Source organism: Diachasma alloeum, unplaced genomic scaffold, assembly GCF_001412515.2.
Source record: "Diachasma alloeum isolate Michigan unplaced genomic scaffold, Dall2.0 Dall_scaffold_00186, whole genome shotgun sequence".
Classification (NCBI taxonomy): Eukaryota; Metazoa; Arthropoda; class Insecta; order Hymenoptera; family Braconidae; genus Diachasma; species Diachasma alloeum.
The window spans coordinates 650,099-672,793 of record NW_021680352.1 but is presented as its reverse complement, the minus strand read 5'-3'; the positions used below and the strand labels follow the sequence as shown (position 1 = coordinate 672,793).

Genomic DNA, 22,695 nt, shown 5'->3' with positions numbered 1-22,695 from the left:
CCCCCGGACATGTCGAACATCGTTAAATCAAAGATGAAAATTGATGATTCTATACCCACTTTTCATCAGGGCGTAGAACGATAATCTCCAGTTTCCTGGCGATTCTCACTGGGTCGTGGCACACCCAGCTCAAGCCCCCCCCCCTCATTATCCAGACCTACCCAATCTTTTGCGTGCAAACTGTCATCACCTCCAAAATCCAATTCCATTATAGACTCAATAAGTCCAGAGCCAGTGAGATTATTCACATGTCACTGAAGTGTGGGTGAGGCACGTTATACTTCAATTTCAATATGTACTCGGAGTTTGTCCTTGACACATCTTGAGCCCATAAAATCTTATCGCATAAAAATTGGCCATATGCGAGTGATAAAAAAATTACTGCGCTCAGACACCGGTACAATCATCAATTTTAGGTTGAGTTAAATTTTTCAGTAGTTAACTGCTTAATATTACGCAATAAATGGTATTACGATTAACTTAATTATTTTTAAATTATTATATTAATCATCAATTAAATATTTGAAATCCGAATTATTTTATCAATCAACCAGGGGCTTCGCCCCCTGCTCCCTTCGCTCACGGACCCCGGGGGGGCCTCGCCCTCTGCTCGCTTCGCTCACTGCCCCCCACGCGACTTTTTCGAGTTCGATAGAATAGATTTTTTTATTTTGTCGTATTATTTTAATCTTTTTAATGAGACTCGATTTATTTTTATACATAGGTCTTGCATAAAGGGGCATAAACCCCTTTAAAATCCTTATGAAGGTGTTGTCCTCCCTTTCCTATCCCACCCCCCATTTCCCTCCCTATATCACCTATTTTTTCGGAATGTCATTAATTAAATATTCGAATTCAGAATTATTTTATCAATCAACTAGGGGGCTGCGCTCCTTGCTTGTTTCGCTCGGGAACTCCGGAGGGCTTCGCCCCTTGCTCGCTTCGCTCACGGACCCCGCGGGGGCTCCGCCCCCCTCCACGCGACTGTTCGAGTTCGATAGAATAAATTTTTGTTTTCATTTTATAGTATCTTTTTAATCTTGTTAATGAGACTATAGTATTATTTTAATCTTTGTAATGAGACTTATTCAACCTCAGTAAATTTTTCATTTGAAATAAAATCATGAACTCCTAGAAGTATTTTAAATCTGTTGTACAGCAGTTTTAATTTAGCACTCTATCAAGGGAATTCTATATCGAGGAATTCCATTCCATTCATCTGGAGGGATCGTCCGGCCGACCTTGGGCCGAGAAAAATCCTACTTGAACGCACCCTATATTTTATCATATAGAGATAATTGCATTCGGAAGATTGGCGATTATTAGAATAATCGAAAAATCCTTTTATGAAATTTAGAATTGTTTACCCAGCAGTCAATTGAAAGCTTCAATTATCAATTATTTTACTATTTCATCGCGCCTCGAAATTAAAGTTTCCATGCATGCGAGGTGCGTCTTGTGTAGAAAATATAGACATGAAATATTAATAGCGATACGACTCTCTCTTATTAGGAGTGCGTCAGTAACAAGGACCTTTGACTGCAATTCCCTTTGATCTCGAGAAATAATTTCTCGTTCTCATCTGTATTTTTCATTCTCTCCACATACTCATCGCTAACGTTAGCCTTCAATCCAATTGATATGTGCAAAAAGGTGGTTGGAAAATGGTTTCTTACACGTCTGCTGTTTGCACCGTAGCTGAAACCTTTGCTATGAAGCGGAATATGTGTTCCACTGTGATTAAAATTAGTACGCCGTAGTAATGCTTCCACGGATTATACGTGACTCCCCTAGGTAATTTCCACGTCATTTATGATGCATTTTTGCTCGTGGGCAAATGGCGCGTGTAAAAAAAAATTTTCAAACTTTGAATTTCATCAATTTTCTATTATATTTCCACAGTTTATTGTCAGATGAGTCAATAGGGTGATCAGAGATTTTAAAATGATATAATTTTATTATTATTATTATAAAATGATGTCATTTTAATTATAATAATTCTAGATTATTTTATTATAATCTTTTCTAATCTAAAAGCCATTAAAATGACATAATTGTAATAAAAATTATAATTATAATTATAAAAAATGATTTAAAAAACTATCATTATATTTTACTGATAAAAATTATTATTATTGCAAATAATTGATTTTTCAGTTTTATAATTATTACATTTCATTATTATTATTATTATTATTATTATTGGATTATGGGGTTTAAAATAAGAAACACCTTTTATCTATGTGAACACTTTAATTGAAAAATCTCTAAGACTCTACACAGACAGAACGTAGTTGACATTATGAATATCTACGAGAGACTAAAGATGGTTGCTAGTGAGGCCCAGGGCTAATATAGACCTAGAAGGGCAATATAATTTTCACTTCCTGAAGGAACGCTCGGTCTTTCCCTCTTGACGCCGCCTGGCCGCCAGGTGTACTTGTGGGGAAAAACCCATCATTAAAAGTCCCGAGAGGACTTTTCCCCCATTTTACACTCTCAGGGAAGACCCCATAGCAATATAAAGCAATAAACCTTTCCTTAACATGAAATAACTTGGGAGAGTAAATTTTGATCTCAGGGAAAACTCCGTAAGCCATCAATTATTACTATTATAATCAATTATTATGATAATTAGTTCATGTTAATGGCTTTTAGATTAGAAAATATTGACGTATCGTCAATAAAAAAAAATTGATGATTATTTCTGGATGAAGTGGAGCTCGAAAAAATTCGATAACCAATTTCAGTGGAAAAATCCCTCTTGCAATTGATGAAGTTATTCTTTTCATAGGCCGTAGGAAGGAAATAAAGCTAGTCCCGTATTTTCATCAAGGGGCTATACCCTCGAATCCCCGAGCGAATAAATCATGAATTTTCGGATAAATCTGGTTGCAACGTCACAAAATTCTCACCGCGAAAGGTCATACAATTTTATCCTCTTTGATTACACCTCCCCTCAATTTTCCTTCACCCCCAAGTCCTCTCCCTCCCTTTCATACAGCACGGCATGACACCCGAGCTACGACGCAGTCGCGTGAGGAGCGAAGCTCTCGTTCGCCTCGTAGCTGGCAGTCTGGCGTCGCTGGCCGACGTAACTGGTGCATTTTAATCGGTTCCGGGGGGTGTCCAAGAGAAAAAAAAAAAAAAAAAAAAAGGGTGACCTCGTCACTTCGACCTCGCGCAATATTCCTCGAAAATCCATCGTCCCGCGGATCCACGAAACTTCATTTTCATTTTTCTTCGCATTTTCACACCTGACCCTCAGGCCTGAATGATCGCGCTCTCTCGGAGGGGACACCCCAGGGGAGAGGGCAGCCAATGTGATGGCAAAGTGACACCAGCGGAGATTCAAGATTATTTCCGCAGACGACTCGCGAATTCGCGAAGTGCCTCGCAGCTTTAACATTATTTCGTCTGGCGAAGGTGCGCCGGAAGTCAACCGCCGGAACATGGCGCTGTTTCCTCGAGTGTCGCACACCCGCGTATTGAAGTGCCCGACGTGAATGGAAATAGTCGAATTATTTTTATCAGCCATTCACGCCTTCTTCGGAATTTCGCATTCCTCGGGGGATTTTCGCGATTGGAATTCACTGTGAATGAGGGACTCGCGGCACTGGGGAACCGGAAGTGCGCAGAGAGTCTGATGTACTCGGCGTTGGTGATATTCAATTTGACGGACCGATGAGACTGTAAGTTTTTCCCGTGAAAATCATGAGATTGAAAAATTTTCAGTGAAATTTTTTTTTTTTTTGAAATAATCTTCTGCGGTGGAAAACACGTGAATTTTAGTTGCGAGGCGGTGAATTGAATAGCGTTGAGGGGAGACGGAGTCTGAAATTCTCTCTGATTTTGAGAATTTTTTTTTTTGGGGGAGATTTCACTGGCAGACGAGAGTTCTCGTGATTTCCGCTCTCATTCGGTCCCTCAGGAGAGCTTTCCGCGTTTTGCTGCACCCAGCCGCCGCCTGCAGGCCGTCCAAATCGATTTCGAAAACGGCCGTTGACCATATAATAGCGAAAAAATATTGCTATAACCGCGGGCAATGCATTTTCAAAGCTGGGGGGAGTGTTTTGCAATCCGTCAGTCGAAATATTAATAATCGCCGGTGAAATCGCCTCGGGAATTCAATGAACGCGAGGGGAATAGCGGCTCGTGGAACATACCTGAAATTGAATCGATTAAGTTATTTTAGAATTCATTCTACGAAGAGGGAAAGTCTGTTCTCATGAAGCAGAAGAGGCTTTTTTTCGTTTCGATGCGACGAAGTCACGTGACGTGCAACGTCAAAGGTGATCGTCACAAGATTTTTTGTGAGTTAATGATTTTCAATTGAGGGATGAAAATGGGGAATTTGTAATTGACGTGACGCACGGAGCACGTGCTCACGGGGAAAATAATGAGGAATCAGGCATCGATGGCAGTAGTGAGAGCATCGTTTCGCCAGACCGCCTGGCGTCGAGAACATCTCGCGGGGTTCAATTCCACTTTTCTTCAACAGTTAATCCCATCTCTAATGCGAATTAAAACTCCAGCGGAGCGGTAAAACGGCTCAAGCAGATTAAGCTGAGTTTTCCGGGAATATCTCCGAATCTAGGAGAGATAACGTAATTTTCGTAATGACCTTTTTTATGGGGCGAATTGAGGGCTATAAAAAAGGTTATGACGAAAATTTTGATATCTCTCTTATCTTTCGAGATATTCACTGAAAACTGATGATATTCGGTAAAAACCTCAGGCGTTTCATTTTTTTTTATTTTTTCATTCCAGAATTTTGAGAAAATATATTCGTTTCGTGGGAACTCCAAAACTGGCAGATTTATTCGTTTAGCTCAAATATTAGACTGGAAACCCAAGGGTCGTGGGTTCAAACCCAAGAAATGAAATCAAAACCGAAGGGATTCAGCGGTTCAAGTCGATTTCGACTGTCGGTCGGTTTTCGATGATCAATAACTCAGAGTCCAAGGCCCATAGCATAATTTTTGTCATAACCTTTTTTGTAGCCCTGAATTGGCTCTACGAAAAAGGTTCTTACAAAAATTTCGTTATCTCCGTTAGATTCGGGGGTATTCCTCGAACAGCCGAGGGCTAATGTCGGTATTCAGGGGATGATAATTTCTTTGGCTTATCGGTCAGTTTGCGGCCCTGACTCTGAGTCCTCTTCAGGGTAATTTTACATAAATCTGTTGGAGTGAACAACGATCCATACTAATTTACAATAATTAAAAATTTGAAGGGACAACAATTTGGAGAAATCATGAAAAGAGCGTCAATATTTATGACAACATTCATTGAATTATTCTTCAATGTTCTCATCTTTAATAGTCCTCTTGACAAATCCAGTGGAATATTGACTTCTCAAAATAGTCTAAAATTTGTATGAATAGTGCTTCATAAATATTAATAAAATTTGGTAAAAAAATGTTTCAACGAATTCAGTAGCGAAGTGGTAAACCGGTATAAGTCGATTTTGACTATTTGCCAGTTTTCAATAAATATCTCGGAATCTGAGGGAAATAGCGAAATTGTTGTGCTTTCCTTTTTTGTAGCTCTCAATTTGCGCTACAAAACAGGTTATGACAAAAATTTTGCTATTTCCCTTAGATTTTGAAATATTTATTGAAAACTGGGCGGTAGTCAAAATCGACTTATACCGCGAAAATAAATGACAATAAAAAAAAAGGTCGTTTTTTTGGAAATGTGAGAAATAAAATAGTGAAAATAAATTAGTGCAATGGGAGGATTAACCCGAATTATTAGAGTTGCGGTGAAAAAATGATATAGTTTATGCAAGGGACTGAACTTGTGCTGTTCCGGCGAAGGGCGAAACGACTGGGGGGCAGTTGATGAGGGGATTTGGAGGGGGAGGGGGGAATTGAAGGCGACGCGCACGGGTAGGTTGGCACCCCGCAACGGTCGATACTCGACTGGCACACTCTGCGCCCGTGAGAATGCACCTCTCTCCTTTATCTTTCGTTGGAGAAACGCGAGAACGATTGAGAACCCCTAACCACCTTGCTCGCTACAATGTGTACCTGACGAATGTCACAATCGCCGAAGCATTGATCTCGTTCGGGGGAAAAATAATTGCGCCGAGGGCTTCGTAAATGTTGTTCCATAAAAATAATTTCCACGCGTGAAAAATGAAAAAGAACATCTTGTAGAAAATTTAAACTCGTCAATTTCGAGAGAGAATTTTGTTTTTTAATGAGTTCATTCATGCGTCGATATCTGTTAATACGAGGGAAAATAAACGACAATTTTTTAATTAATATTTCCCATTTTTAGTTTTATATTTTGTTTGAAGAGGAATAAAGAAAATACTGAGGAGATATAATAAATGAGCGAGAAAGATGAATAGAATTTTCCAATAATTGCGCCGAGGGCTTCGTAAATGTTATTCCATGAAAATAATTTTCTTTCTCATTTTCACGCGTGAAAAAATGAAAAAAAATTCGGATAGAAAATTTAAACTCGTCAATTTCGAGAGAGAATTTTGTTTTTTAATGAATTCATTCATGCGTCGATATCTGTTAATACGAGGGAAAATAAACGACAATTTTTTAATTAATATATTCCCCGTTTTTAGTTTTATATTTTGTTTGAAGAGGAATAAAGAAAATACTGAGGAGATATAATAAATGAGCGAGAAAGATGAATAGAATTTTCCAATAATTGCGCCGAGGGCTTCGTAAATGTTATTCCATGAAAATAATTTTCTTTCTCATTTTCACGCGTGAAAAAATGAAAAAAAATTCGGATAGAAAATTTAAACTCGTCAATTTCGAGAGAGAATTTCCGTTTTTAATGATTCAACATTTTCATTTAATTTCCTCACTTGAACATCATAAACATCATAAAATCCGACAAATAATATTTCGCAGTTATCATTTCACCAATGATTACAACTAATTTACAAACTTGCAGAAAAAATCACGAGTGATGGAGTCTTTATGGATATTTATTAATTTCAAATATTTAATTTTTTTAATTTCCAAGTATTTTTTACGTTTTGGCACAGACAATACATTCAACCATATTTAATCATCAAATTTGTCAATAAAATTGTGTCATTAACAGAATTATTATTGTTTTAGAGATTCGTTGTTTGCAGATTATTTGTAAAAAATGCTAGGAATTTTCGAAAATTGTCATTTAAAATTATTTCATCAATCTTTCTCCAAAAGTAAACTTTCTAATTTTTTTTTAAATATCTAAAATGTTTTCTCACGGTTCAATCTCGAGATTCGAATTGAGACCTGCAAATTTTAAATAATAAAATCATTGTGCAAAAGTAGAAAAATATTTCACTGGAGAAAAAAATTGCGAAAGTACTCGGATGTCCTCAACATCCCTATGTATTCCTAATCAAGTACTTCTAATTTTTTTAATACAGCAAATTGTAAATATTTGCCTAGCGCAACTGAAAACTAAACTGTCCACTCCGACACGAGTTCTAGATTTTTTCTCTAGGTCAATCCTCTAATGCAAATCAAATTAGTCTTCAACTGAAAAGCAATGATGGTCTCGCTGAGGAAGTCCGTCTGCCTTCAATGATTAAAAAAAAATCTCTCCATCTGGCAATGTTTTCCCCGAGGCAAACACGCGCGTTTCAACCAATATGTTTAGAATGTTCACTCGAGACTGTCTGAAGTGAAAATATTTTTTTGAAACACGTGGTGACTACCGCACCCGCTCGATTTACGGTGCATATGAGACCGGAGAATCCACCAACTTTGACTCTACATTATTTGTAGAGCGAGTTAAAAATTCCGACGCATCGTGTGAGGGGTTCTGAAAACGGAGAGGACGATTCAGTGCACGGAGGGAAAAGTTGGATAAACATGATCGAAAACATCAGCGAATATCACGGAATCCAAGGCAGATAGCAAAATTTTTGTCAGAACCTTTTTTGTAGAGCGAACTGAGAGCTACGAAAAAGGTTTTCATGAAAAAATCGCTATCTCCCTTAGATACCGAGATATTCATCGAAAACTCAGCTGCTAACGAATTCGATTGATGTAAATGTATTAACATTTTGCTTTCAGAAGCTGAGAAATAGAAAAAAATCAGAGGGCAGGATGGGCTCTTGCAGTGTGTACCTTTCTCAACTCCGGGCTATGCTCGTGAGAAATTTACTGCTCAAGAAACGGGAGAAGCGAAAGACTACTGCGGTGAGTCTCTGAATTTTCAGTTTACGACATAATAAAATTTTCCATTGAAAACAATATCAGGAATGTCCAATTATTCTTCACAAAAAAACTTTTTTCAGAATATTTCCCTCTCACACAAAAAAAATTTGAAAACTGTTCATAATTATTTCTTTGAAATCGATTGCTTCTAAATTATTTACGAAAAACAATCCTAATCTTAAAAAATTTCAATAGTAGTAGATCTGGATAGGAAGTGGATTGAATTTTTTTTTTTTTCAAAATGAAAACAATAAAATCATCGAGGTTCAAATGAAAGAATTGAAAAAAAAAAATATCGTCGAGGTCCATTTTTTTTCAACTCATCAACATTCAATTTTTTTTCTTTGAATTTCACTAGATTTAATTTCATTTTTCATTCATTAGATCGTCATTTAATTTCATTTCGCATCTGTTCACATTTTATTACGCCTTTATTTCACTCCGCCCCGCGTGCCCTCTCCACGCACCCATAAATTGGCGATTGCGTAATGAGCCTGCTTGGAATGAAGCAGTCCAAGCGGCAATCGCTGAATTATTTAGCATGTACCCTCCTCAATGTCAATATGACAGATGAACTACGTGATGAGGAAGCTGCGGTGCCAATTGCGAGCTAAACGATATTCGTCGATCGCGAAACATAAAAATAATTGCGACAACTTTTGTCCGAAGAACGTCAAAAAAATTCTCTCGTTAAAAGTTTTCCCCAATTAGCGAATGGCGAATTGGACCCCAGAAAACTCGACAGACGCAGTTAGGAAAAAAAATGAAATCAACTCCAACGAAGCATTGATCCCAGTATAAAGTTTATTTTATTCCAAAATTTAAGGAAAATTACAACTGGCCAAGATATTCCGCCAAGTCCGATATCACTTGCCAATTTTCTCGACTTTTCTTCGCGTATATTCGTGCCAATTAGGCCAAGGGTTTCAGCAATAAACGAGCAAGAAAGAAAAACCCGAAATCATCGTGTTTCTCTGTCGAAAATTTCTCATTTCTTCCTCGAGTTCTTCTGCTTGTTATCCCGACTCTTGAATATAGCTGGATCGATGGTATTGGAAGGTCCGTCCTTCCACAGATTCAGGGATAAACTCTCTCTGGGCTTGACAGCTGTCGGTAGTAGGTGGGGCCCAACTAGATAGTACGTCTGTTCCACCCAAGTTGTCAGCGGGAGTCCCAGTGCGCAGTACTGCCACATGGGCAGCCCCTGGTGAACAAGCATCATTCGAAAGTACTTGGTGAAGCTCTTGGACAGCTGATACCAAGTCCCCCCATTCTCCTCGTAATACAGCCATATCCCGGGCTCGTTATCCACCTCTGGTCTGACGTGATAAACGAGGAATATCTTGCTGGTGCCGCACTGATCGATCTCAAAGAGTTTGCAGCGCGGCCCTTGGGATGGAATGTCCGACGACTCGTCCTGAGTCTTGTTCTCGGCATCTGCTTGCTGCTCTTTAGTCCCTACGAAGCGTTTTAGGGCCGCGAATTCATTGATCACCATGCGACCGACCGGGAATTCTTCGCCTGGGACAATAACTTTGTTGTTATTGCGACGTTACGAGAATGGAAAAATCTGGAAGATGGCTTGATAAAATTGTTCACTTTGTAGAAAGCGAATGCAGCAAGTTGAAGCCGATTTGAAGAGCATGAATAGTTTTAAGAGGTGTTTGAAAAGCCGAGGTGGACGCCGCCATCTTTAAACCCCCTCGCGGCGGACGGAGGAGGTTCCCGAGCAAGATGGCGACGCTCACATCTGCCACCTCGTATTTTCAAGCATTTTCTGAAATTATTTGTTATCTTCTGATCACCTTTAACTTGTTTCATCCAATTCCTAGAGAAAGAACGATTTTTTAAAGATAATCTTCAAATTTTTAAATTATTTTTTGACTGAGAATTTATGACGCTGTTTTTTTACTCAGATATTGAGCGAAAATATAATAATTCGTTACCGGCAATATCTAAGCTCCAAGTCAACGAAAATCCATCAATCGAGGCGTAAAAACTCTTCAAATCCTCGGGAAGTAGGCAGCAGTGCCGCTGCTCCCAACTCGATAGTGCACTTCTATCACATGCACTTCTCCTTTCCACTTTGACGTGCCTCACGCATGGGCTCGCCTCGAGGAGCTTAACGACACCGAGTGTCAGATTCTCGTAGAATGAGTCCTCAGTTACAATGTCAACGAAGAAAGACATCTGATGGGTCACCGATACCGTATGATGTCGATGATGTTATTGAGGACAGGAGGATGATTGGGTGGGACGTGCGAGGGATCGACTGTGCGCATTCTCTCTCAGTGGGTTCAACTATACCGTACCCCAGTTTGTTTATCCTCATGGCAACCAGATTCGACTCCAATTCATACCTCTGATATTCTCCGATTCGAATGAGAAATATTGTTGAGATGCCCCTGATACAGGGCTTTTGTTTATTTAATTTTTTCAACAATTTCACTCTTTCGAATTTCACTCTCAAATTGACTCATACCCGAGTAGAAATTCTGTTCAGGTCTCGGTCAGAAACTGATCAAGTCCGATCCGAAATTCTGATCAGGCATGTTACGCCTCTGCCTTAGGTTTTTCCACTAGGGTTTCTCCGCCTTCCATCATTAGGCATTAATTAAATTTAATTTTTTGAGAGAAAAAATTAGAATAACTTCCTAGCCGGGAATCGAACCCGGGACCTCCCAATGTCGCGTCGGGTGCTCTTACCATCTGAGCTACCAGGACACTTACGAATTTCACTCTCAAATTGACTCATACCCGAGTAGAAATTCTGTTCAGGTCTCGATCAGAAACTGATCAAGTCCGATCCGAAATTCTGATCAGGCATGTTACGCCTCTGCCTTAGGTTTTTCCACTAGGGCACCCACAGGATATGCCCAGATAAAATAATACATTATCATTGTCATCTAGTCGCTCGATTTTTATAAAATTCTATGCTATCTGCCATTTTTGTTACTATCTAGTATAAATTTTATTTACTTAAAACTTTTCATGTTATTATTATTGATATTATTGTCATTATTTTTCATCATTTTTTTTTTACTTTTTTAATTTATTGTTATTAAGTCTTGAATAATATATTTGATTTTTTGTTTGTTATCATTACATACAATCTATTATGGGAATTGAACGACGATTGCTGGAGGGTCAAGTCCCCTGTCAAATATCAAATGACAAATGTCTTTAGGATATGTTATGATAGTTGAGCTACGCCAAATACATCAATGACAAAGAACATTATTCCATTTGAAAAAGAAACATTGGTTTTTCAGGAGGTTTTCCTTCCTCTGTGGACCCTGGGAATTCTCATCGTGGTTAAAGTTTTGATACCAAATCCAAATTATCCTGCCATGAAAACGCAACGACAGGACGGTGATATATTTGAGTTCTTCAATGGATATAGAAACAATACAATAACTGTTGTACCAAATTCAACGGAGACAGTTGTGAGTTAATTCAAATATTCACTATTTCCGTTCGAAGTTTCTGATTCCCCTCGGATGTGTGGACAGAAACACGAATGGCAATTTCCACTTTCTCATCGTCCTTCAAATAAAGAAGCTTAAACGATGTTGTGCAACTGAAACGAGAGAACAGGGGGCGATTAAGGGGAATTTCGTTTTTTCAGAGCTTCTTAAATTCAATGAACACCCTGTGGCAGTCGATGTGGGGTTCCTCAGGAAACCCTCTAAACTTTATGGTATTAGAGACTAAGGATGATCTACAAGCGGCTTATTGGCGCGATCCGTACAGCATACCACTGGCTGTTATATTCGAGGATCCACAGCCAATCAGCCGTCGTTTGCAGTAAGTAAGATGGTATTTTTAAAAATCTGCGAATGCTTCAGAAAATTCCAGAATATTCAACATTTTTTGGGAAAGCTCCGTGTTTGGAATCCTGTCCGATTTCGGGAAGAATTCCGGACCTTTCCGACTTGTTGCCTGAGGTATTCGGAAACCCTCGCCGAGCACCGATTTCACCCGAGAGGTGTCGGTTCGCCTCCCGAATTTTCAGACAGTTATTCGTCACCAGTCGAACATATGAAGTGGGAAAATCATATCTGTAAATTATCATCGTAAAATCACCGGGAAATTTATCTTGTCAATCATCGAGTCATTCGACTTTTGGAAACTTTATCCGAATATTTCATCGGTTAATTTGTTAAATTGACTTGGCTCAGGGCTAATTCCGGAGTTCTTATTCCTAAAACCTGCACTTAATTCCCCTCCACGACCTTTCTGAAATTCACCGAAACTCACGAAATATAGAAAACCCTTTGTTATATTTTTCCAAAATCCACAAAACGTCTAAAATTCTCCAGAAGACTTTAGAATTTTCCAGAGTCATAAAAATTTTCTATAAAAATCTCGAATTCCGACAGATGGCGCTGCGGCATGAAGACTTTTCCCAAATGGCGGGAAAAATAATCGCCTTAAAAAATGACGGAAAATTTTCTATTCAACAGATACGAGATACGTACAAATCCCTCGTACACATCGCCCCCCTCGCCAACCGAATTCTACTCATCTCCAGTCACATGTCGAAAGGACACCAGCCACTGGCTGGGGGGAGTCCTCTCGATAGAGACTGGAGGCTCCTGTCCAGTCAATGATTACCTGCACTCTGGTTTCATGGCTCTACAGATGATCATAGACATGACGAAAATTCGGGTACGTCATGATTTTCTCACTCAGACCTGAAATATTTCACGAAAAAAATACTTCTTTCTGATTCAGCTCGACACAGGAAACAGCGAGGTCACAGTGCCAGATGTGAAGCTCGAGATGTTTCCTAAGGAGGCTTACACTGCTGGTAAGTATCTCTACAGTTGAAAAACACGAGAGACACTGAATGAGATGTTTTTTTTCACAGACTGGATGCTGGCATTTAGAGTTGTTATACCACTCTACATGGTTCTAGCACTTTCACAATTTATAACTTATCTTTTGATATTAATTGTGGGGGAGAAGGAGAATAAGATTAAAGAGGGGATGAAGATAATGGGTTTGAAGGACTCAGTATTTTGGTGAGTATTGGCATCAGTCTCGATATATCACGACTGAAAAACTTGATAAACTCTGGAAAAATCATGCAGAAAACACCAAAATAGAGTAATATTTTTGGATACACCAAAAACTATAGAAAAAGAAAAGGGTCAGAAGTGGTTCCAAAGGTCATGAAACGGAGAAATGCTTAAATTTCCACATTCGATTTTCGGGGTCATTACAATAATTCCTCCCTTCGGGTCGGGAAGTTAATATAATAAAAAATATAATAAAAAATATAATAGAAAATATACCATAAATTCTCCCCCTATTCTTCCAGGATGTCGTGGTTCATAATCTACAGCATTTTCGTGCTAGTCCTCTCAGCAGTGGCAGTTGTCCTCCTCTTCACCCTCCAGATGTTCCAGCACACTCACTTTCTCCCAATATTCCTCCTGGTAGTCCTCTACTCCTTCTCCGTGATAATGTTTGCCTTCATGATAACCCCATTCTTCGACAAATCCCGGACAGCCGGTGTTCTCGGCAACTTCGCCGTGACAATTCTCAGTCTGATGTACTTCATCCAAGTATTCGTCGACGACTCGAGCTCAATATCATTCTGGGTGGTGTCGATCCTGAGTCCGACTGGCGTCGCCCTTGCCATGGACAAAGCCCTGGTGCTAGATCTCCAAGGGGAGGGAGTGAATTTCGATAATTTGTGGTCAGGGCCGGGCATACCGTTCGGTGGTAGTTTAGTAATGATGACACTGGACATATTTCTGTACGGGCTGCTCGCTTACTACCTGGACTCCGTTGTCCCGAGTGAGTACGGAGTGAAGAGGCCACCCTGGTTCTGCTTCACTCGCGGCTACTGGTGTAAGAAAAAGGTCCAGAGGATACCCTCATCAAACGGTGAATCCAATTCATTTATCCCCGAGGAGGAGGCCAATCGCGATGTCGAGCCAGTAGTGAGAGAGATGAAGGGACGAGAGGCGATCAGAATAGTCGACCTTTACAAGTCTTACCAGAAGTGTCGAAAGCCGGAGATAAAAGCGGTCAACGGCATTAACTTAACTATTTACGAGGGTCAGATAACAGCCATTCTGGGGCACAATGGGGCTGGGAAGACAACCCTGTTCAATATATTAACGGGCTTGACAGCCCCAACAGCGGGTACTGCTCTGATATTTGGGTACGACGTGAGGGACTCCAACGACATGCAGATGATCAGAAGTATGACAGGCGTTTGTCCTCAGCACGATATCCTTTTCGATTTGCTGACCCCTCGTGAGCATCTCGAGTTCTTCGCTGCTGTGCGCGGCATTCCTCGCTCCGAAATTGATATCGAAGTCAAGAAGACCTTGAAGGACATTGACCTGCTGGAGAAGGCCGACACCTTCGCAAAGTATTTGAGTGGTGGACAGAAGAGAAAGTTGTCGGTCGGCATTGCTATAATTGGGGATCCCAAGATCATTATTCTCGATGAACCAACGGCCGGTGTTGATCCTTACTCGAGAAGACAGATGTGGTCGTTCCTGCAGTCCAGACGACACGGAAAAGTCATCCTCCTGACGACACACTTCATGGACGAGGCTGACATTCTGGCTGATCGAAAGGCCGTCATCAGCCGAGGAAAATTGCGCTGCTGCGGGAGTTCCTTGTTCTTGAAAAATAAATTTGGGATTGGTTACCACTTGACCCTCGTCCTGGAGGGCAATGGAAGGGTCCATGCCATATCGAGACTGGTGACATCGCACGTTGCTAAAGCCGAGAAGGCGAGACGACACGGAAGGGAGCTGAGTTTCATTCTTCCTCACAACTCGGTGGAAAATTTTGCCCCCCTGTTTTCGGCGATCGAGCACGAGATCAAGACGAGAGGTAGCAGGCTCGGAATAAGCAGCTATGGGGTTTCCATGACGACCCTCGAGGAGGTGTTCCTACACCTCGAGAAGGACGAGGAGACCGAATGCACCATGGACAATTTGTCCAAGAAGATGGTGAGAAATAGAGCGCTCAGCAGATCATTATCATTGCAATCGAAAAGTACTTCTTATCAGAGCCTACAGAATGAGGGTGCCACTGTGCAGGTTGATGGACAAGTTAAGGGCGCTGGTGGTGAGCCCGATGGAGTTCATACCGATAAAAATCCAGCTATTCTAGGCCTTGGACTAGACCCCATCAAGATTCGGCCTAATTTTTTTCAGACACTCTACGCTATGTTGAGACTGAGGTGTCTGAGATTGTTCAGGAATATTCAGTTGCTTTATTTTACTATTGTCGCGCCACTTGCTCTCGTCGTACTTGGGTTGTACTTGAATAGTATTCAGACTGTTGAAGTTAGGATGCAGTCGCTTGAGCTCAATAACAGTGAGTACTCGTTTTGGTGGTAAACTCTGGTGTAGCTTTACCGTTGATAATGAACATTTCGACGATTTTTTCCACAGATACGTACGGCAAGGAAACGAGAATACTGTATACAAATCGCACGGAGCGTGACATATTGCCGATGATGCACCAGATCAATCAGAGTGTGTTTGCGTTGAGAGAGTACGATGGTAATTACACGGATCTGCTGACCATTGCTCCATACATGGCAGTATTAAATATCGATGACTACGACAAGCGTCGGATGAACTTGACCATCACCTATAACGACACCATGCAGCATTCGTTGCCCATTGTTATGAACATAATATCGAACGCGTATTACAGGTAATTTGATTGATTGACTGATTTATTAACTGCACATTATGTTGTGGAAAAACTATGGCTGAATAAACCCGCAAGGGCTTTGCAGACTGAAAACAGATGTTCAAGTCGTCTCTTTTCCTTTCGATACTCCCAGGTTCTTGGCCGGCAATGACGCCTCAACGTTGATCGAAGTCCGGACCCACCCGTTCCAGCAGACGTCGCAGCCCCAAGAATTCAACATAGGAATAGCCAGTTCGGCCCTCTTCATCGGCATGAACTTTGTCCTAGTTCCAATCACCCTCGCCGTCGACATGGTGTACGATCGCGAGGTAAGTCCCTCGACCCTGCCCCACATTTCTCCCTCAACCAACGATCTTCTTCAATTCTAGATAAAAACGAAGAACCAACTCCGAGTCAACGGTTTGTCCTTTCCCATGTACTTCTTAACCTACTTCATCGTCCTAGTATGCCTGATGTCCTTCATCTGCCTCTGCATCCTCGGCATAATTTTCCTGTTCGACGTGCCATCCCTCCAGGAGGTGCCAGCAATCCTGACCCTCGGCAGCCTCCTGATGCTCTACTGTCCCTCCTCGATCCTCTTCTCGACCTGCCTCAGCTACATCTTCGACAAGATGGACTCGGCCCAAAGCATCCTCCCAAACATAGCAACCTTCTTCGGACTGATCCCCTTCATCCTAGTCATGATCCTGGACATGCTGGGTCTGGGTGGGACAGCAGCATTCGCCCTCCACTGCGTCTTCTCCCTCCTCAACTCCATGTACGTGCCGTACGCAGCTGTCTACTACGTCGACCGTGTCCACCTCATGTGTTCCATCAACGCAGCATGTCACCACCTCTCCATATCGGATTACCTAACACCGGAGATACTGGTGATGGCTCTGGGTGTTATCCTGCACTGCCCCCTGTGGTTCTTCGTCCTGCTGATTCTCGACGTGAAAAAGTCCGGTGGTAAAATCAGTGAAATCTTCAAGTACTTTATCAGAAATGGTGGCGCCATAGGCGAAGAGATAATGGAGAACAACGACATCGGCGAGCACGAGGACACCGATGTCAAGAACGAGCGTCAGAAGGTCTTCAACTTCATAACATCGTCCTCGGTGCAAGAGCCACCAGTTGTTTTAGTACAAAATTTGAGGAAGGAGTATCGACAGAGAGAGGCCGCTACGTCCTGTGGCTGCTGCAATAAGAGTGATTTGCAGCAGGAGCAGGCGATTCAGCCGAAGAAAGTGGTGGTGAGAAATTTGTCCCTTGCAGTTGAGCCCGGTGAGGTATTCGGGCTTCTTGGGCACAACGGGGCCGGCAAGACAACCACCATGAAGATCATCATAGCTGAGGAGGCTGCGACGAGAGGGAGGGTCCAGTTGGGTGGACACAATATACATTCCCACATGGCAGAGGCCTTTAGGCAGATGGGTTACTGCCCTCAGCATGATGCCCTCTGGAAAAATATCACTGTCAGGGAGCATTTGGAGCTGTACGCCGCCCTGAGAGGTGTGCCGTGGAAGGACGTCGACAGAATTGTCGATCTTTATCTGTCTGGATTGCAGATACAAGAGCACGCTGACAAGCAGACGCAGGAGTGCTCAGGGGGGACTCGAAGAAAGCTCAGTTTTGCTATGGCTATGGTGGGGGGCCCCAAGGTCGTCCTCATGGATGAACCCAGCACGGGGATGGATCCCAGGTCCAAGAGATTCCTCTGGGACACCATTCTGGCTAGCTTTCAGGGGGGCAGGGGGGCCATTCTCACGACCCATTCCATGGAGGAAGCTGATGCACTTTGCTCAAGGGTCGGGATTATGGTCAAGGGGGAACTCAGGTGTATAGGCTCAACTCAACATTTGAAGAATTTATATGGCGCTGGTTATACGCTTGAGATGAAACTACTCGGGGGTGATTCTACCCCTACGACACCGTCGGGGGATAGGATTGCCACGCTCAAGGAATTCGTTGCTGGCCTCTTTCCGGATGTTACGCTTGAGGAGAGCTTTGCGGATAGACTGGTGTTCGGGGTGCCTCAGCACGCTGTTCAGTCGTTGGCTGATTGTTTCATGCAGTTGGAGAAAGGTAGGGGTAGTCTGAGGTGACAGGCAGGGAGAGGTATTTGGGGGTAACTGGGCGGCGGTGAACAGTCAACATGGCCGATGTAGAAGGCTTCGAATGGAATCAGTATAAGTGGTATTAGGGAAAGCTTCGGATCCATACAATTGGGGCTAGGCTTCTCAGTAATATATGGGGTTTAATGAATCGATCTCCTTGGGACCTGAAAATGGGACTAAATATTCTGAATTGGAAAGTTTTATCTCGGCCATCTTTTGAGCTTCAGCGCCGCCACTCGTCGACAAGTGGCAAGACGTTTCGCTATTACCGCCAACTTCATTTTTGGGGGAATCCCCGTCCCATGTATTTTACGATTTCATGAAATAAAAAATGTTGGAAGAAAATAATCGATTCCTTGGTTATGGGGAATTTGCTACGTTCAATGAATAGGAAATGGGGAAACAGTTTGATAAACCAAGCACTCGATCTCATCAGCTGTAAAATTTTGAAATTTTGAGGTTAAAAACAGATTTTTAGCGAGTCGAGTTTTCAAAAGATTTCGAAAATTTATTAATGTAATGATGGACCAAGGAAAAATTGTTGATGTGTTCGATACATTTAAAAGTGAGACCATAAATTTGTACGAATTTTCCACTCACGAAATTTGTTTGAGAAAAAAAAATGGGAAAACGGCGGGGATTCCACTTACTGTATTTTATTTTAAGAAGATGACGATCATAGTCACAATTTTGAGGCAGACATGTTAGGATAATATTAAAAAATAATAATGTTTTTTCTTTGCAGCTAAATTGGAGCTGGATATCGAAGAATACAGCTTCAGTCAGACAACCCTGGAGCAAGTATTTTTAAAATTTTCCCACTACGACGAAGTAAGCAGTGAATTATAATGCAAAAGTTGATAATAACCTAATTATTGAAAAATGTTTTCGAGCATTGAAAAAAAAATAGTAACAATAAGATAAGATAATCCATTCCAAGATTGAAAAGAGACATTGCCTCGAGTCCAATATATGGAGGTGGATGCGTTAGAGAGAAGAATTTTATCAAATTGAGAGAATTCCCGTGGGTGCGAGAGATTGAATTTTTTTCTCATTCACTTTTTTTTGTCACGTCGAGTGGTGAAAGAGGGTCGGGGACCACAGAGGGAATGTGTTCTACGAGTAATTGAAGAATATAATTTTTAGTGTAGCAATGAATTCAGCTTCAGTCAGCAACATTCCGTGAAAGCGAAATGGAGAGGTCTCCTGAATAACCAATGAATTAAATAATGATGAACTAATTGAATATTGGAAATTAATCCGTCATTATGTCGTGAATGAAACAACGGGAAAAGGAAGAAATATCATTCTGTAAATAGCGGCAGTGGCGCCTTGTTAATTTGTAATGAAAATTATTGATTCAGAAGTTTATGTTTAGAAAATGAGAGAAAATGAAAAAATTCAAGTATATTTTTATCCTTTCGGACAATCGTGAGTGATGAATTTTCACACAACTGTGATTGACATGAGATTTCTCAATCAATAACCATGTTTTTATTTACTCTTAATCGAACGTCGACCATCGGAGATGATAAGTGGGGAAAAAATAAACAATTTTTTTTCCATATATTATTTATCGATTGTCCATTTATTGTCTTTGGGGTGCGTCCGAGAGTTGCAATAAATTTAAGTAGAAATTTTTGAAAATACGGAGAATTTGATATGTATTTCCTTCCCCCTAGTATGCAATCAGAATGAGATTTGTACATAATAGCAAGTAGATATCGTAAATATTAACTACACGATTTGGCAAATTTTCCCGCTTCGATTTCGAATTAATGAGTACCAAGTAATTCGAGTGAAACGAAGAAAACCAATGCCCTCTTTAAATTTCTCCAAATTCGTCTGAATACCCGAGACGCTAGATAGTTGATTCTAAAAATAAACCTCTTCATTTCTTATTTGTTCAAAATGCTCAGACAATTAGTCGAACATTATCTTTTTCTACTTGAATACGAAAGCCCAGTGTGGATCCTATGAGGACTGATTATTCAAGTTTGCTGGTCATTAGTCTGAGTGATGAAAGAGACCTTTATTAAAAACTTTTCAATGTTGATAATTCTCATTCGCCGTTATGACAACGAGACGATTTTAGAGAATAGATTTGTAAATAATTTGCACCGGTCTCTCGATGGACGTGCAGTAGAGTGAGAGAAATAAATAGACGAATAAAAGTTCGAGTGAGAAGTGAGAACAAATAATTGGGTGCGGCAGGATGAAAAGAACTACTGAAATTCAAACAAATTATTGCATGAGAATTCTTCCCATCGGGAAAGTGTGATGAACCGAGTTTAAAATCATTCAGAGATGCTGAATAGTTACAATAAATGTTTAAAAACTCGAGGTGAGTGACAAGTCTGGCCGCCATATTGCTTGGAGACCCCTTCCCTGAAGCCCAAGAGACTCCCAAGATGGCGGCGCGCAGACCTGTTCCACCTCACGTTTTTAAACATTTTTTAAAATTATTTCTTGACTTCGGACGCCCCTCAAATGGCGGCATCACAGTCTCGTGATGGGAAGAATTTAGATGTGACAATTCTCGGCCATAAATCTTATACAAATTATTGCATAAGAATTTTTCCCAATTGGAAAGTCTGATGAAACGGGTTGAAAATAATTTGGAGATGCTGAATAATTACAATAAATGTTTAAAAAGCCGAGGTGAGTGGCCGCCATATTGCTTGAAGCCCCCTTCCCTGAAGCCCAACGGACTGCTAAGATGGCGGCGCGCAGACCCGTCCCACCTCGCGTTTTTAAACATTTCTTTAAATTGTTTATTGACTTCGGACAACCCTCAAATGGCGGTATCACAGTCTCGTGACAGGAATAATTTAGATGTGACGATTTCCGGCCGTTACGAGTCAATGAGCGAGGAGAATTCGCCGAGAAAACCTTAGCCTTAGTTTCAGTAGTTCGAAAAAAATTCGTGCAGAACCTCAATTCAACACGAAGTTGAACTGTTTTTAGAAAACGAGCCTGAATATATGGAAAGATATATCAAGAGAGATAATTAAATACCAGAAGGACTGATTGATTATTCCTAGTTTGAAATGATAGGTAGTTAATTAAATCAATCTAAAATCAATGAGTAACACGAATAACTGAAAAAAAGGATGTAAATCACATTTTTTTCATAAATCCGAATCGTTTGTAAATATCATACCGGATGACAAGAGCATTCATGTTACATAAATGATTAAAAAAATGAATAGATACGCATTAACGTAAGGTAATAAAAAAAATCTTAGACACAGTCAGGTTTTTACGTGCGCATCTCATTCTCTCTAGCAAAAGCAAAAAAGAAGAAAAAATGGTGAAATAGTGTGCAAATCGTCGCACGTTCTAATTAATTCAATGAAAAAAAGTAGCGAAAGGAAAACATAAATTTTAGTCAATTATGAAAATTATGAAGTAAAAAACTAAATGAGAAATTGAGTCGCAAATCGAGTTTAATGACTAATAGAATTGCGTCACGTTTTATGGAGTTGATGTAACAATTTTTTAACGACAGAAATTTTGAATGAAACCAAAAAAAAAAGAAAAAAAATCAACGAGAAGTACGAAAAACTGATTACCACAAGCACCAGGCTCATTGTTCATTAATTTCTCAATTTATTTATTCAACTATTTATTTATTGATTTGTGAATGAAAGAAATTACGCTTTTTTAATGAAAATATGAAAAAAAATGAAACACAGGTATTAATTTTTAATAATCAAATCCAATTCCACTGATCATTTCCACATCAATCCTTGAACACATCGTCAAATCAAACATTTGAGGAACAGATTTTCCCGGGAGAACATCAAATCACGAAAATTTCCACGATGTCGCGAGCTCAAACACGCAAGAGCAAATAACCAGTCACGAAAACGTGGAGACGTCTAGGCGTTTTTCATCGTAAAATACTGAGAGATAAATTGTTTTCCCGGAAATTATTTCACTGATAAACAACGACAAAATAATTTTCCGAGTCAACAATTGTCAAAAGGTGTTTAAAAAAATCGTGAAGAATGTGAAATTATCGTCGATACGCTGACCCCTTTGTTGTGAAAACAAATATTGTTTTGAATCGATAGAATTTTCAAACATTGCATCAATCATTCAGAACGACACAATCATTGCACAGTCTATTGGCGCGTTTAATCGATATTTTATTGACCCCCATCTTCAATAATTCTCCACTCCTTCAGTCCTCTGATAAGAGTCGAGGAGTAACCGGCTGAAACCGAGTTATCAGTGCCCCTCATTAATCATCAATTTGGTTTCGCAATTAATCGGGGTTACAGTACTTGATATCATAAATGTAGATTCTCGCTTCGTTCCTAGAATAATGATAGAATACGGGTTTTAAGTCTCAACTTCCGCAGCTTCTGAGAGGCATTTCGAGTCAATTTGCTTCCCCCTTATCGCGGAATTATGAGTGAGGACCCGCGGGGAATGATGTCTAACATATTTTGTGTTCGTGCATGAGTCCATCGTCAGCGGTAAACAATGATCGCATTGTATCCTTGGACATTCGGAATAACAAACTCACGAAATCACGATTTCGGGAATTGTTTGCCAGATGTTGAATAGCTTCTCAACACTGAGAAGAATAGTATTTTTCCGGCCTGTTGCGATGGGGTTTTTACTCGTGTGGCGTTGGCCTCCGAGCCGTAGGCGAGGGCTGGCCAACCACACGACTAAAAAACCCCATCGCAACAGCC

At 40.6% G+C, this 22,695-nt stretch overlaps 2 protein-coding genes across 3 annotated transcripts in view; one reads left to right on the top strand and one right to left on the bottom strand.

Annotated features, from left to right (window-relative positions):
- The window catches only part of LOC107048326 (ATP-binding cassette sub-family A member 5), a 24,582-nt gene extending 2,935 nt beyond the window's left edge, over positions 1–21,647 (top strand). Inside the window, exons 1-12 of one of the 2 annotated variants that reach the window (XM_015271462.1) lie at positions 3,175–3,692; positions 8,049–8,174; positions 11,465–11,638; positions 11,821–11,999; positions 12,659–12,863; positions 12,930–13,005; positions 13,066–13,219; positions 13,519–15,545; positions 15,623–15,890; positions 16,024–16,198; positions 16,259–17,954; positions 18,732–21,647. In XM_015271462.1, the coding sequence (XP_015126948.1) occupies positions 8,082–8,174; positions 11,465–11,638; positions 11,821–11,999; positions 12,659–12,863; positions 12,930–13,005; positions 13,066–13,219; positions 13,519–15,545; positions 15,623–15,890; positions 16,024–16,198; positions 16,259–17,954; positions 18,732–18,835 (5,151 nt within the window). In that variant the 5' untranslated portion in view covers positions 3,175–3,692; positions 8,049–8,081 and the 3' untranslated portion in view covers positions 18,836–21,647. Of the gene's footprint in view, positions 1–3,174; positions 3,693–8,048; positions 8,175–11,464; positions 11,639–11,820; positions 12,000–12,658; positions 12,864–12,929; positions 13,006–13,065; positions 13,220–13,518; positions 15,546–15,622; positions 15,891–16,023; positions 16,199–16,258; positions 17,955–18,731 lie in introns of those variants that run through there. The other variant, XM_015271463.1, reaches the window with a different exon arrangement.
- On the bottom strand, positions 9,181–10,382 carry LOC107048327 (tubulin polyglutamylase complex subunit 2). The gene is made up of 2 exons (XM_015271464.1): positions 10,139–10,382; positions 9,181–9,713 (listed from the first exon to the last, which is right to left on the bottom strand). The coding sequence occupies exons 1-2, from the start codon at positions 10,380–10,382 to the stop codon at positions 9,181–9,183; spliced, it is 777 nt and encodes a 258-aa protein (XP_015126950.1).
- Positions 21,648–22,695: the final 1,048 nt, after the last annotated feature.